This window comes from Taeniopygia guttata, chromosome 9, assembly GCF_048771995.1.
Source record: "Taeniopygia guttata chromosome 9, bTaeGut7.mat, whole genome shotgun sequence".
Taxonomy (NCBI): domain Eukaryota; kingdom Metazoa; phylum Chordata; class Aves; order Passeriformes; family Estrildidae; genus Taeniopygia; species Taeniopygia guttata.
The window spans coordinates 25840866-25855698 of NC_133034.1; the positions used below are offsets into that span (position 1 = coordinate 25840866).

At 48.5% G+C, this 14833-nt stretch overlaps 1 protein-coding gene across 7 annotated transcripts in view; it reads right to left on the bottom strand.

Moving 5' to 3' along the window:
- Nucleotides 1-14833, bottom strand: part of LOC115496385 (uncharacterized) — a 57227-nt gene that overhangs the window by 25618 nt on the left and 16776 nt on the right. For 4 of the 7 annotated variants that reach the window (XM_072933681.1, XM_072933680.1, XM_072933679.1 and 1 more), the window contains exons 2-3: nucleotides 11732-11841; nucleotides 8804-8887 (exon numbers count right to left, since the gene is read on the bottom strand). In XM_072933681.1, the coding sequence (XP_072789782.1) occupies nucleotides 8804-8887; nucleotides 11732-11841 (194 nt within the window). Of the gene's footprint in view, nucleotides 1-6139; nucleotides 6242-8803; nucleotides 8888-11731; nucleotides 11842-14833 lie in introns of all 7 variants that reach the window. The other 3 variants (XR_012057495.1, XR_012057496.1, XR_012057497.1) reach the window with 1 other exon arrangement.

Below are 14833 nucleotides of genomic sequence, written 5' to 3' on the forward strand. Positions count from 1 at the left end.
CAAGGTAGCATCACATTCCTCGGTGTCACAAACAATCGCTGCCTTAAGAATCAACAAAATGCTTCCCTCCATTAAGTCTCACCTGGAGAATCCCCACATGCAAGGAACAAGTCTGACAGCTCCCTGGGATGACAAGGCATCAGCAGCATAAGGCCCATGTGTTGTGTGAAAGCTCAGACCCAGGGCTGGAAATGTCCTCCTGAGCAGCAGCAATTGCAACTCACATCACAACATTCCCCATAAGAACAGCTGAAGATCCCCGTTTCAAAGTGACTGAGCCTTACAGCCAAAGCTGAACTCTTGTACTCATCACTGCAGCAGCCTCGTGGGGCCCATTCCCCTCCCTGTCCCCTAACGTATGTGAACTATCCTCCCAAGCAGCTATTTTTCTACCAACAATATGCACATCTTTTCAAAGGCAAAGTGGAAATCCCTGCAAGCAGTTCTGGTACCGCTTCCAGTCAGAAATAACAGTAATCTGATCCATGAGTGAAATGAGTGAATTGCATTTCTGTTGCTGAATTCCTTTGTACAAGTATCTTTGCTTTGAAAGAGTTTGGCAGCAGTGAGGCACAGGCTAATTTTACTTATAAGGTGCGAATCAAAGAAGATTTGCAAGTTTCTGAGTCACAGAAAGGAAGCATCTGTGGCCTTTCACCACTTCTGTCAAGAGAAAATGTCACGGTTCAGCTATTTTAGATGCCACTTCAGACCGCTTGCTGTGCCCTGCAGATCCCCATCTCCCACCACGCTCACGCTCTCCCCAGGCAACCGGGACAATTCCAGTCTTCTCTGGGGACCTGGGGAACTCCCAGCCTTACTCAAACCTGCTGCTGTTAATGGGATGCATTACCACAGGCTGCAGTGTGAGAAAGCTGAATAAATTATTAATTTGGCAGAATTCAGCAGATGCTTTGTGGGAAAAAGGACCAAGGAAGGGGTGAGCTACTTCTTCCCACATCACACAGCACTGAAATCCCTAGGAAGCTGAGGGCCTAAGCAAACTTCAGGGTCTGCACTGTGCCTACAGCCTGACTCTGCTACCCTGTAAACACGGGACTACAATCAACCAACTCCTCCTGCGCTCCCATGCTGCCATGAGAGCTCCCATGCAAGGCCGGGCTGTCCTTAGCGTGGGAACAGCTCCGCTGCACTGGCTGTGGTAGCTCCAAGGAGAACATACAGGTGTTCAGCTCCACTTCTTCCAGCCCCAAAGATTTAATGGCCTCCGAGATGCTGTTGAGGCCATGTTTAGTCAGCAGCTCCATCAGCAGGGTCGCTGGCTGAACCCAAACATGGGAGTTCATTCTGCCCAAGAGACGGGGTGGGACAGCCTGTGCCCACAGTACCTGGCAGCATGGCCTCCCCGTGTGGCTCCCCGGGTGATGTGTGCAAGTGCTCCTCTCGCTTTTTATCTCTTTATCCGCTGCTCATGACTGACCTGATCTCCTCCAGGCCCTACAGGGATATGACAAGGACCTGCACGTTACATCATGACATTCCAGTGCCACCACCTGCTGCTCTCTAAATCAAACTTATCATTTGGCTGCCCTGCCCCTGGCAGGGGGTGACAACACCAATCTCTTGCCTTAAAACAGGTCCTCAGGGTTTACAGACAGCAGGCATGGTATAAAAACTGCACAGCAGTATCAGCAGGAGTGGAGGGTCCTCCATCTTCCAGCTGTCTGTGGGATTGCCCATTGAACATAGGGATGAATTCTCCCATAAAAGTCAGTACTGGGCATGCTTATCTGGCTTAATTATTTCCATTCACTGCCACATTCAGCCTGATCCAGCAAAGCTCCATGGCTCTACTGCCACTGTCAAACCAAATTCTTCCTTGATAGTCTGTGGAGATGTGTATCTGTCATCTGCAATCTATTCCTTGATTTCTGGCATGTATTTTCAGTGCTTCCTCTTGAAAGCTTTTTCAGATTTCCCTGGGTTTCTCCCTAACCTCTGTGAGCAAAGCCTCACACAGTTTAATTGTTGACAGCTGTGTCAGAAGAAGTTTTTTGGGTTTTTTGTTTGTTTGTTTGTGTGTGTGTTTGTTTGTTTTAACGATGCTGCAGCACATGAGCCACTACACAAAGGGCTGCCTGGTTGTGTAATGCACCAAAATGTGGAAAGCAGACCTCGTCTTCTGAGGGGGAGGTTTTTGGGTGTTTAACTGTTTGTCATGTTTTTCAGAGATAATTGCAGCTCCACACATGCAAATGCTGACAAATAAAAGGCAGCTGAGCAAACAGGTGAAAAGCTTTATGTAGTGGGTTGGATGAAAGTGAATCTCTCCTTGTTTCCAGGTGTTTGCATTTTGGTTTCACAGTAAAGAAAAATCCAGTTCAAAGGAAAAAAAAAACCAAAAGCAAAAATGGGAAATGCAGGGGACTAGACTGATCTCCCTTTTCTGCCGGCTGAATTCAAATCTGAAACATCTGTTCACATAACTTGAGACAAGCTCTCCAAGTCAAATAATGTAAGCTCAAACTCTTCCTGCCATCAGTGCAGAACTATCAGTTAAGCTTTTTTGTGGAAGCCCAAGAATCCAGACACTCCTCACGTTCCCTGCAAGCACTGAATAACAATGGGTTATCAGTACCAGGAAGTCACTTGCAAAGATAAATTAGCACCTTTTCCTAGTATTCTAAATACTAAAATCTGGCTTTTATTCTGGAACGATGCTGCACACATTATCCTTCAGGAGTTATTCAAACTGGGCAGTACCAGCTATACAAAAGAGTATCTCACCCAGCACAGTGGGGTTAACTCAGGTGATTGCAAATATCAAGGACAGGGGGAAATATTCAATTCCCAGGGATGGGCAACCACAGCTGCCCCGGACAGCCTGGCCCACTATTCAGCTACAATCTGCAAGGCAAAGAGTATGATTTTAGCTGATAGTATTGATAAAGCAATTTGCTTGCAGAAGTTGCATACAGGCTTGAGTTCAGGGCTCACACCTCCCACTGCATCCCCAAGCTTGGCAGAGAGGACCTATGGCTCGTGCAGAACTCCATTCTCATAAATTCTCACTCTCCATTCTCATAGAAATGCCTGGGTATAGGTAAGTAAAGAAACCTGTCTCTGGCTGTACAAGAACAGGAGGTTCAGAGCCAGAGCACTGGCAGATCAAGCAAGAAGCCACAGAACAGTGCACTATCCTGACCCTGTTCTTGCTCCTGCAGCCCTCTGCATTCAACATGTTTCGGAGCATGATCCCCATCCTGTCAGATGAACAGACTGGAAATCAGGGTTCGTCTCAGATCCGAAGAAGCACAGTCAAGTGCACAAGTCACTTTGTTTCCTTGCTGTTTTCTCCAGCCTCACATGACATGATGAACAAGCGGGGACTGTCCCGAGCTACAGCCCTGCACAATGTCCCAGTCAGGGAACTGGACTGGAAGTGAAGGGCTCTGGGAGCCGCAGGGGAAAAGAAGAAAAGAAGCAAGAGAAAAAAGAGCAAAAGAAAAGCGCATTATTTCACCGTGCGCCGTGGTTTTGCCGTGCGGAGGAATGCCGTCCTGGCTGGATTTGCCTTCTCCCCGCACAGCGGTAGATGGAGCCCTGCTCCGCCGCTCTCGCCGGAGATCCCCGCTGCAGTCACCCTGCCAGGACCTGCCAGCGCTCTGCAGGGACAAACCCGGGGGTCACACAGGAGGGAGCTCGGGCTCACCGATCCTGCCTGACTCATGAAATTCTCTGAGACCTGTGACTAACGAAAGTATTCGACTAACCACAATGCTGTCTCCTTCAGTCTCCTCTTCTCCAGGCTTAACCCTCAGTCACTCCTCATCTGGCTTCCCCACACAGCCCTTCACATCTTCATTGCCCTCCTTTTGACACTCTCTAACAGCCTTTCTCATATTGTGGTGGCCAAGACTGTTCCCAGGGCTCGAGGTGAGGCCGCCCCAGTGCAGAGCAGAGCGGGACAATCCCTTCCCTTGCCCGGCTGGCAACGCTGTGCCTGATGCCCCCCAGACATGGTTGGCCCTCCTGGCTGCCAGGGCACTGCTGGCTCAGGTTCAACCTTCTGTTAACAAGGGCTCCAGGACCCTTTCCAGGCACTGCTTTCCAGCATCTCATTCCCCAGACAGCCTGTAGATCCAGGCTTGCCCCATTCCAGGTGCAGAATCCAGCAGTGGCCCTCGCTGAATTTCACGGGCTTGGTGATTGCCCAGTCCTCTGTTTTGTTGAGGTCTCTCTGCAGGCCTCCCTGACTTACAGGGATTCAACAACTCCTTTCAGTTTTGTATAATCTGCAAACTTGCTTAGTATCCCACCCAGTCCTGAATCCAAGTAATTTAGGAAGATGTTGAAGAACACAGGGCCAAGGGTGGAGCCCTGCACTCCACTAAGGGACTGGTGCCAGACTCACACCACCCTTTGCATCTAACCCGGGAGCCAGCTGCTCACCCATCCCATGACAAGTTTATCCAGATGTGAGATGGACAGTTTGTCCAGAAGGATATTATGAGAGACAGTATTGAAAGCTTTACTGAAATCTCAAAAGATTACATCAAGCAGCTCCCCTTGATCAACTAGGTGGGTTACTTTGTAATAAAAGGAAATCAGGTTTGATAAGCAGGACTTTTCTCTCATAAAGCTGTGCTGGCTTAGGCTGCTCTCTCTTTTTTCTGAATTTTTTGAAGGTTGGTTTTTTCATTTGGTTGGTCGGTTTAAAAGTGCACTATGCACATCCTGCTTCATTCTACTGCACATCCAAGTGCAGGCTTGACTGTATATAGGAGCAACCCATGCTGCCAGGGAAGGCTATCCTCAAAGCGAGTGTATAACCTGTTGTTCTCTGGAAACATGTACTGCTAGACAAGCAATATATAAAACCATATTCTGTCTTCTTTTAGATTCTTTGAAGAAGACCATGTTATGCAGGTAGGAAAACTGAGAATATTGCAGTTACACAAGATGCTGGAGATTATATTTGCCAGCAAGGTAACTCAATATACATCTATTCTGGCACTCAATAATTAAAGAGAGGCCCCCAGCAGTGAACTGCAGGATGATCTGCTCACAGCAGCAGCTCTCCACACCAGAGAGGGGCCAAAACCTTTAGTCAGGCACGCCTCATCTGCACAGTCCAGCTTTAAAATGTGAGTGGGCAGTGGTTTTAGCAGCACTGATTTTTCATTTCTCCAAATAAAAATTAACAGAAGAAGGGGGATTAGACACCCATCCTTGAATACAAGAGGTTTCTACTGATTAGCCTAGAAGTGACTGACTTTCTGAATTCAAGACCTTATGCTGCCTCTGATCCTGCCCCTGATCCTGACTAGATCTAATGGTCTGTTCATACAGGATCCATGCTCCACCTCTAACTGAGTAAAAATCTAAGTAAGGACACTGGCATTTGATCTTTAACAAAGCAGAAGCTAACAACTGACAAATTAAATACTTCAGAGTAGTGAAAATTAAACAGTCCTGCAGTCATGAGTGTTGGCATATGGAAAGCTGCCACTAAGCTAATAATGGAATCGTCTGCCATAGCACAGAGGGAGGCCCCAATGTCCCAGAGCAGCCACACATCTGGAGACTGGGAACACAGCCACTAGCAACCTATGTTTAAGTAGCACATTCTTGCTACCTTCCTGCCAGCTGCTCATCTTCTCTCACTACAGGACGAGGGCAGAGGCCCACAGGCAGTAATGTGGCACTGGGGACAAATTGGAGCAGCTACATGCACAAAAGAGGGCCCCTCAGTAGAACCCAGCCTGTCTGCATACACCTGCTTTACTCACTTCACCAAAAAATGGGCAACGGGCTCATTTGTCACACACCTGCATTTGCACATGCAGGACACCAGCCACTTTCACTGCTTCCCTCAGGTCCCTGTGAGAAGTGTAAAGCACTGGGGGCTGGATGTTCCTGGCTCACTCCAGCCTGGCCCCAGCACAATTTTCATGTGTGCAGCAGAGCCATGTATGCTGCTCAGGAATGGGAGGAGAATCAGAGCCAGGAAGTGGAAGATGAACCAAAAATGCCGATTTCACTCACAACCAGACACAGAGAACAATTTCCAGACAGGTGGGTATGGAACTTGCACAAGGTATTCACCCATCAATGAATGACAGAGAAAACAGAATCGGGACAGTGGATGCAGCCAGACAGCAAACAGGTTACTCACCAGCAGCTCCCTGCTGAAGAGAGCCCAGGCAGGGATGGGAAGACCAAAGCACATGGAATGTGCTACAGGAGGCAGCAGCAAGAACATAGATGTATGGTACAGCTGTGGGAGGAGAAGCAGACTCTCATGAAACATCCATCACCACACGCCCAGCGCTCCTGGAGATGCCAGATGAGGCTGATCCACAGCACTGCCCTCAAACAGTGCCCTCTCCTCTGGAGCAGAGAGCTGACAAGAGATAACGAGCACTAAAGAGCAGAAGGGAGATAAAGCACTAAAGAGAAGAGGGATGTAAAATGCTGGAGAGGAGATATGCATGAGTGTCCAAACACACACAGGAACAAGCCTGAGTATAAAGAACGGGCAGCTTTAGCACTGAATCACTGCTTCTCTTCCTGAAGTACCTGCCTCGTACTTGAGAGGTACCAAGCTGTAGAAAGCTGTATCACTGGATAAGCTGGATAGCACAGTCAAAATGAAGTGGGAACAGACCAACCATGCCTGTTAAGGATCCACCACTCGACAGAAGAGCAGTTCATGCTGGCTAAGGGTGGCTGTGAGAAGATCCTGCTCCCAAGGAAGCAAAAGGAAAGGAAACTCCAAGAAGTTTCTCAGCAGTCCAGTTCTGTACCCACTAACATCCACTGCAAGGGCTATTTGTTGGCTCAGGAGATGTACCATGGGTGTTGACAATGACAACAGCAGGGTTAATTAGGCCATATTCCCTCTTTGACAATAAAAGAGACCCAAGTGTCTCAGATTCACCAAAGTAGATTTCTGTCCCAGCTGCCCCATTCAGAACACCTGTGAAAAAAAAGGTCTTAGGCTCAATCGCTATCTTGTTCTCCAAGTGGTGCATCCACACAAGCTGCTGTTCAGTCAACCCTGATATTAATTGTTCATAGCAATGACAAATGCACGCAGGGCTCTTCACTGTAGGGGTATGCTCCAGAAAAATCTAGTTCTCTTTGCCTGCAGTTGTAGCAAGAAAATAAAAACTCAGAAAGAACCTGCAGGTTCTGCTATTTAATGTTCAGTGCTTCCTGGTCAGAGGGATGGTCCTGCACCTATTGGTTTTCCCAGCAAATATAGCTGCTGTCTTCCATGTGTGCAAGGCCTCCAGCAGTAGAATTTAGCCAACAATTCCATCCCTTCAGAGACTTCACTTACTGGTACTGCATCATCTGCCTGTAGAATAAGGCTTTTACATCATGTCTGACTGGGAGCATGAGCTTCCAAAAGCCCAGAGCTGCATCAGGTGAGCTTGTTGTTGACCTTTTGATAACACTCCTTTGAGTTTGCCAGAGCAGGAGTTTGACTCCTGCAGCACTGACTGCAGGGGACACACCTGGGATGGATATCTTCAGAACTGGACAGGTTCTTCCACCCATCAGGAGGAAGGGATGGCTTTTTCCTTGCTCAAACTATGGGTTACTGTGGCCAGGCATAACAGGGAACACCTCTGGAGGCCTGCTCTTTCCTCAGCACAGGCTGACCATGGCCAAAATAAAGGATGGCATCCTGGCCTTCTCTACCTGTGGCTCATGCATCTCCTCTCTCTTGGTCCCTTTATGCTCTCCTCTTTTGCTGCCACCTTGGTCTCTCCTGCCCCTGCTGTAGCTCAAGCAGTTCCCAACACAGCACATTGTGAAGGGCAGGGGACAGGAGGAGAGAGCACTGGGAGGCTCATGTACTCTTGTCCCTTCATCCATTTCTAGGAAGGTGACACTGGACCCTGCACAGCAATGGTGTAAATCCTACACAGGGCAGGAGCTCATGTATTGAAATAGCAGCAACACTGACAATCCTCACAAGTCTCAGAAAAGAAAGCTCACGTGGAACTGGCTGGTTCATCTTTTCCATGACAGGAGACACTTCAACCTCTGCTATCAGCAGAAGCATTGTCTGCTCCCGCCATGCTTTGCAACTCACCATACTCCATCTTGGGACCACACAAATAAAGAATGCCAGAGTGCTACTTTTGCCTTCTACAGGCTCAAAATGCAACAAACTCAATCGTCTGTTGTGCTTTGCTGGCTCCAAAACAATCAGCTGCTCAGTTTATCATGTCACAGCCCATGGATGTATCAGCCTTCTAAGTAAAGCAAGCTGATCATCCAGAGCCAGCTGCTCCAAGTACCACAGGACAAATGGCCTGTCCATGGCCAGGAGCCCTTGGGCCACTGGTGGCCACCAGCTGGCAGCCAGCCTGTCTCAGGCAGACAAAAATCCTTCACTTTCAATCCAAATACATAACAACTGAGTAAAGAGGCAAGGAATAAGAAGGGCAACCAGCTTTCACAGGAACATACACAGCACTGTCTTCAGCTCCCATTTTTCAATTACTTTTCTGCTTTATGGCCCTTAACACAAGAGGAAAAATGGAGGTGGGCTGCAGTAAGCAATCAGTCTCTCAGCTTCTCATGCATTCACACCAAACCAGAGCTTGGATCACGGACACCCTCAGGAAGTGCTGGAAAACACATCCAAAGCTTTGTGAAGAATTGCTTTTACAGAACACAGATTGTTTTGAAAATCACAAGCAAAAGACACTGAAATGTAACAAGTTTTTGAAAGGTCGGCAATAAATTCCTATGGCATTTCAAACACAATAAAACCTTATGACTTCACATGTGAATCAGGAATACCATAAAGAAGCCTTACCGGAAATCACAAGTGAGTCCTAGGGACTTGGATCTAAGCTGGAATCTGGCTGCTTCAAATCTTGCTGCAGAAAGGTTCATAACCCTAAAATCAACAGAAAGGATACAGCAATAAAGTACATGTATGAATATTATTGGCCCTAAATCTGATTTAGTAAAACCAGGATGAGATAGGATGTTAGCCTTGGCTTCAATGGTTCTGAGCCATTCCTCAGATAGTATCTGTAGTAGAGGAGCTGTACTCTAAAATTAGACAATGAATTAGCTAGATTTTTTAAAGGATCAAATTCTTTGTACAATTCTCACTGAAAGCTGACTCAAGCAGCCTTTTCTTTAGTGACTGCAGTTAAGATTTTGGGGCATCATGTACTTGCATTGGGCCAAATTGCTACAATTTGCCTCTACTTCAAGTGAGGGTTTTCTGGGGAAATAGCAGTTGCAGTAATGAGCCATCCCTGGGGCCTCAACAGCACAAACTTCAGTTCATTCTAACATACCAGCCATTCCAGATTTCCCTCTAACCTACAGTATACACAGGTGGAGGTTTCATCAGCTGAAATTTCACTTTGTGCAGAAGGTGATTGTCTCTCATGCATGCAGCACCAGCCTGCACAATGGCTCAGCAGCCCCTGGGCTCTGGCTTTCAAGGCTGGGAGAGGGCTCCAGTCCTGGGGTGTCACGGGTATCAGATATTTGTGTGCATCAATGAGGTACACAGTTGCCCCAAATCTGGTATTTGTATGTGCAGCTTGGAAATATAAAATCAGAAGTTTTTTAGAAAAAAAGCTGGCCATCAAAACAGGAAAGCAAAAGAATATATGGGCAGAAATCTAATTTCAAATGACAACCAATGCATATTTGTTTTATGAATATCAGTTATCAACATAGGCCTTGAAAAACACTCAGAGTAAAGCAGGGATGTCCCATGGTTTTCTTTTGCACCCAAAGAGAGCCTAAAGCAGCATCTTTGGTCATTTACTTTCCAGAGTTTCTCAAGTTATGATGTAAGGAGACAAAAGACATCTGCTACTGATCCCTGCCTCTCTGCATCTCTGTGCTTCATCTCTCTCTCCATTAAGTGCTTTTTTTACCTTTTCTCATGACTGACTGACTGCCTGCTATGCCAGCCCTGGTTTTCCTCCCAGATGGCAAACATCCATCTTCTGGCTGCACTCACTTGCAGGAAGCAGCAAGCCTGCTGCCTCACTCCCCACAGCACTGAAACAAGTGACATGAGACTATAACCACCAATGTACCTAATCCACTGAAAACTCTGCGGCCAAACTTGAATGACAGGCTGCTTGCACAAGTCTCAGACTTGGGGTACAACAGAGCACCAGTTTTAGGTGTTATGTGGTAAATGGAGGCCACTCATTCCACTGTTAGAGGCACATGAACACAGGGAAACAGTGCTAGACCCAGCATTATCAGCTGATCATTGCCATGTCAGGAGAGATTTATCCTGTAGCACCAGATACTTTACAGTATCTGGTTTTTACAAAGTATGCCACCTCTGGATCATAAGATCAGGAGACACTGACACACTGTGGAGATGATAAATAAAGGCCAACAAAAAAATAGAGTTACAAAGACATCCTTATTTCCATCATGAGACCTACACCCAGGATGGAGGCTCTGGTCTATGTGCCCCACAGTCATCACTACCCTCTTCCTTTGAGGGCTTCTCACCTCAGTAACCCAGCACCCTCTGGAGCGAGAGCCGTAAGTTATCTCATCAGGCCACAGCAAAGGCCAGCAGAGAGCACCAAGCCTAAACCTACGAGTCTGAAGTTATTTGAAGACAAAGCACACATAGAAAAACCTCCCATTTAAAACACGGGTTATAAAAGCCAAGCAGTTGTGCACAGTACTGCAATCAAATGCCATCCTTATTCCATCACAGCTTGAAATAGATTGGGTAACAGGCAAACAAATGTAGAAATGCCGAGCTGCTGCCAGTGACCGCGCAGCAGGCAGCGGCAGCGTGCCGGCTCGCTCCGCTCCCAGCACTGTGGCGTTTGGCCAAGGAAAGCCTCCATTATGCTTCAGGAGCACACTGACTGCCAGTACATCCAGAGGGACCTTGCTGCTGAACTATACATTGCAAAGGCTCCAGCAGTACAGCCTGAGTGTGCCCAGACCTCCAGAGCACCCTCAGCTAACAGGACATGGGCTAAAATGCCCTTATTTCCTTTACCCAGTCCATAGAACGAAAGCTAGGCACATGACTCATGGTCTTCCCAGATCTTCTGAACCCCCTCTGTCAAGCTTAGGTAGTTCTCCTATTTTAGCTGCTGCCTGCACAGGCTTTGTTAGTGCTGGAGGGTGAGGCTTTGTACCAAGCCCCAGGAGTTCAGTACATTCTGTTCAGAGTGCCAAAGGCACTGAATAACCACTTACATTTGCATTTGCCTAAACATAGCCTAAACATATTGCAAACAAATAGCAGGAATAAGTTTAGCACATGAGGCACAATTAAAAGCTAAAACCACCCATCAATAATTTGGTCCTTTTCCAAAAAGTCCAGAAAAAGCTAATAAGAATAATTGAAATGGTATTTTTGTACTGCAGCAAAAAACCAAAGAATAAAAAGCCCGAGATGTTTGCCAAAAACTTTAAAACCTATTTTTAACCAGTCAGTACATTTTATGAGCTTATCTGTAGATAAGATAAGCTGCTAAATACCATTTCTGGGATTTAGACTTTTTGCTAACAGGCATGTGCAATCTCTGTCGCTGCCTGAGCCTGGCTGCTTTCCTCTGCAGCCGCAGCAGGATCACAGAGGTAGCCAGCCTCACAGCAGAGCTGCTGCATTATGAATCAGATCATGCTGATCAAGGAAAGGAGGCTGGAGTGTTGAGGGTGGGCTCGAGAGAGCCAAGAGACCCGGGGTGCTGTTCTTGGCAGCACCAGCGATTCTCCGCCTGACCTTGCGAGAGGGACTGACATGCACGGCTCCGCTTCCCAGCTCTCCGTCAGACCGCAGCGCTGCCAACGCCCCGAGGCTCTCGCCTTCGGGAAGGGAGAAACGGAACGAGACTGTATGAAAAAGAAAAAAAATGGTGCCATCCATGAGGATGCAGTTACATTGCTGATTTCAAAGGCGGCTTGGACTGTGCTTGGAACAAAGACTCTAAGAAAAGAGAAATAGTTTTAAAAAAAGAGCAGCATCCCCTTAGTTATTTTATCCCTCTGGGCATTGAACGAAGCAGATACTACTGTAACCGAACGCCTGTGAGGTGTCTGGACGCAGTACACCTGATGAGATTCTTCCTCCCAACATCCCTGCATGAGCGGAGGAGGCGGCTGAGCCCTGTTTGGTCTGGAGCTGGTGTGCAGAACACTCCCACAGTTAAAGACAGCCCCTGTCGCAGTGTGTGCGATGTGCACAGCGATGTCTTACCGCAGCTCCTTCTGGTAAGAGCACAGGACACAGCCCAGGGCCCACCCGCCAAGAGAAATCCGCACTCACAGCTCCGTGCGCTGCCCTGGCAGCAGGAGCACGGCGGTGCCGGCAATCCCCGCACGGCCCTCCAGCCAGCCCAGGCCCGGCGGGATGCCGGCTGGGCACGGATCACCGAGTTTCACCGACACCATCCCCGCCGTGCCCGACAGCAAGTGCCTCCTCGGCACACCCCGAGCCGCCCGCGGGCACCGCAGCCGCGGGCACGCAGCCCCTCCGCGGGGAAGCGGCCGCGGCGCGCTGGGACCCGGCGGGTCTGGGCCTGTGCTCAGCATGAGCTGTGGTGAGGAGAACCCAGCTGGAACCCAGATGGAACCCAGCGGGTCTGGGCCTGTGCTCAGCATGAGCTGTGGTGAGGAGAACCCAGCGGGTCTGGGCCTGTGCTCAGCATGAGCTGTGGTGAGGAGAACCCAGCGGGTCTGGGCCTGTGCTCAGCGGGAGCTGTGGTGAAGAGAACCCAGCTGGAACCCAGATGGAACCCAGCGGGTCTGGGCCTGTGCTCAGCGGGAACTGTGGTGAGGAGAACCCAGCTGGAACCTATCTGGGACCTGGCGGGTCTGGGCCTGTGCTCAGCATGAGCTGTGGTGAGGAGAACCCAGCGGGTCTGGGCCTGTGCTCAGCGGGAGCTGTGGTGAGGAGAACCCAGCTGGAACCCATCTGGGACCCGGCGGGTCTGGGCCTGTGCTCAGCGGGAGCTGTGGCCAGGAGAACCCAGCTGGAACCCAGCTAGAACCCATCTGGAACCCAGCGGATCTGGGTCTGTGCTCAGCAGGAGCTGTGGCCAGGCGCTCCTCAGCTCTGCTGACAGAGCAGAGGGGCTGCGATATCGCCAGCCCTGCTCCCTCCTGATCCAACCGCAGGCACCCGCAGCCACTCGCTTCTGCTCCTGTCCACTGGCACAGGGCTGCCTCGGCTGCTGTCCAAAGCCGAGACACCTCTGGGTGACTTCAGGAGGCCATTAGCTCTGATGCTGCACCACAGCAGGATTCCATTGCTTTGTAACAGAAGGCTCCAGTTTGCACATCTTACCCCCACGTCCATACTTCAGGATCAGAACACACCACAGATCACACCTGGAAACTGCCTATTTAATCCTAGAGATTTCTTCCAATCTTAACAATTCTATGAGTCTGTAAGACTGCTGTGCCTGGAACACAGGCCTCAGCCTCCACTGCAATAAATGTGAGTTTCCACGAAGGAGAAATCAGTCACCACCTGCTGCATTCTGGGGTCGGTGTTGGTTGTTTTGTATCTACATTCACAAGGCCATTGTCATCAGTTATGCATGTCTGTGTCAAAGCTGTTTTTCAAAATACTGCCAGCCACAGCAGCAGAGAACACGACTGCCGTCTGATTGCTACATCCAGTTTCAAAACCCAGGCAGATCCTAGATTGTATCCTGCAGCCGAGATTCACAGCTCCACCTCAACAAGCCACTGCATGCTCTATTGGAATGAGCTGCCTCCTCTTCCTGTGCACCACATAATCTCACACTTGCTGTTTTCACTTCTTTACTTTTAGGTTAGCTGTACCTTTGCTGAGCAGAAATAGTGCAATTCCAAGGAAAGCAACAGCGACAAGTCACTTCAAACAGTGACATTAGCCATGACTGCTAACACATGGCATAGCAAGGCTGCTGAGCAAGGACTGTCATTACCATTTTACAGACAGGAGAATGAACCACTTCAGAAGGCAAGGATGCAAACTGGCACTTTCCAAGTGACCAGATTAACTGCTTTTGAATGCCAATAATCACTTGCAGTTTGCTCTTCATTTACCATGTTAATCCCACTGAGCACTTGTCAGTGACTGTCTCCCCTCTGCCCTTGAACAGCCACACCTCTTCTCATCTCACCCCTGGATCAGTCACCAAACACCCTGTTATTGGACAGCCTCTCTGACAAATCAGTTACCCAATTAACTCAATTTGAATAAACTCTGTACCTTACCCAGGCTGAGGTGGTGCACAAAGGGAACACTTATTTGAAACCCTGCTCTGACACAGACTATTCACTGAATCCATCTTTGTTTTCTTTTTAATATTTTTAAGTGATCCTTCATTGTAGTCTACATTTTTCTTAAATTTATCTTCAATATAGGAAGAGGTGTTTCTGCTAAGATGTTTCTATTGTTGTGCTGAAGCCATGGAGGAATTCAGGCAAAGATATCGTTTTAAGTGTATTCCAAACTCTGAGCCCCATCTTGTCCTTCAGAAGCACATGACAAGTGACATTAGTCAACGCTGCTCTATGCTCCACCGCTGTTTGCAAGAGTTGGAAGTGCTCTGTGGGCAATATAGGGTGAACAGGGCAGTAGTCACTAGGGCAGCAGACAAACTAACACGGACACTTGTGTCTGCCTAGCTGTGTGAGCATACATTTGTACACATGGTTTTTTTCAACAGCAGGTAAGTCTATGGCTACAAATACACAACTAGCTTTTCAGGTGGCAGCTTTTAGGGAGCTAGCTATGAAGCACAGCCTGCTTCTGTGGCCAACAGCTGCTTGTTGATGACAGAAAGGCACAACCAGATGATGCAGCTGCTGCAGGACAAGTCTGATCAGCACA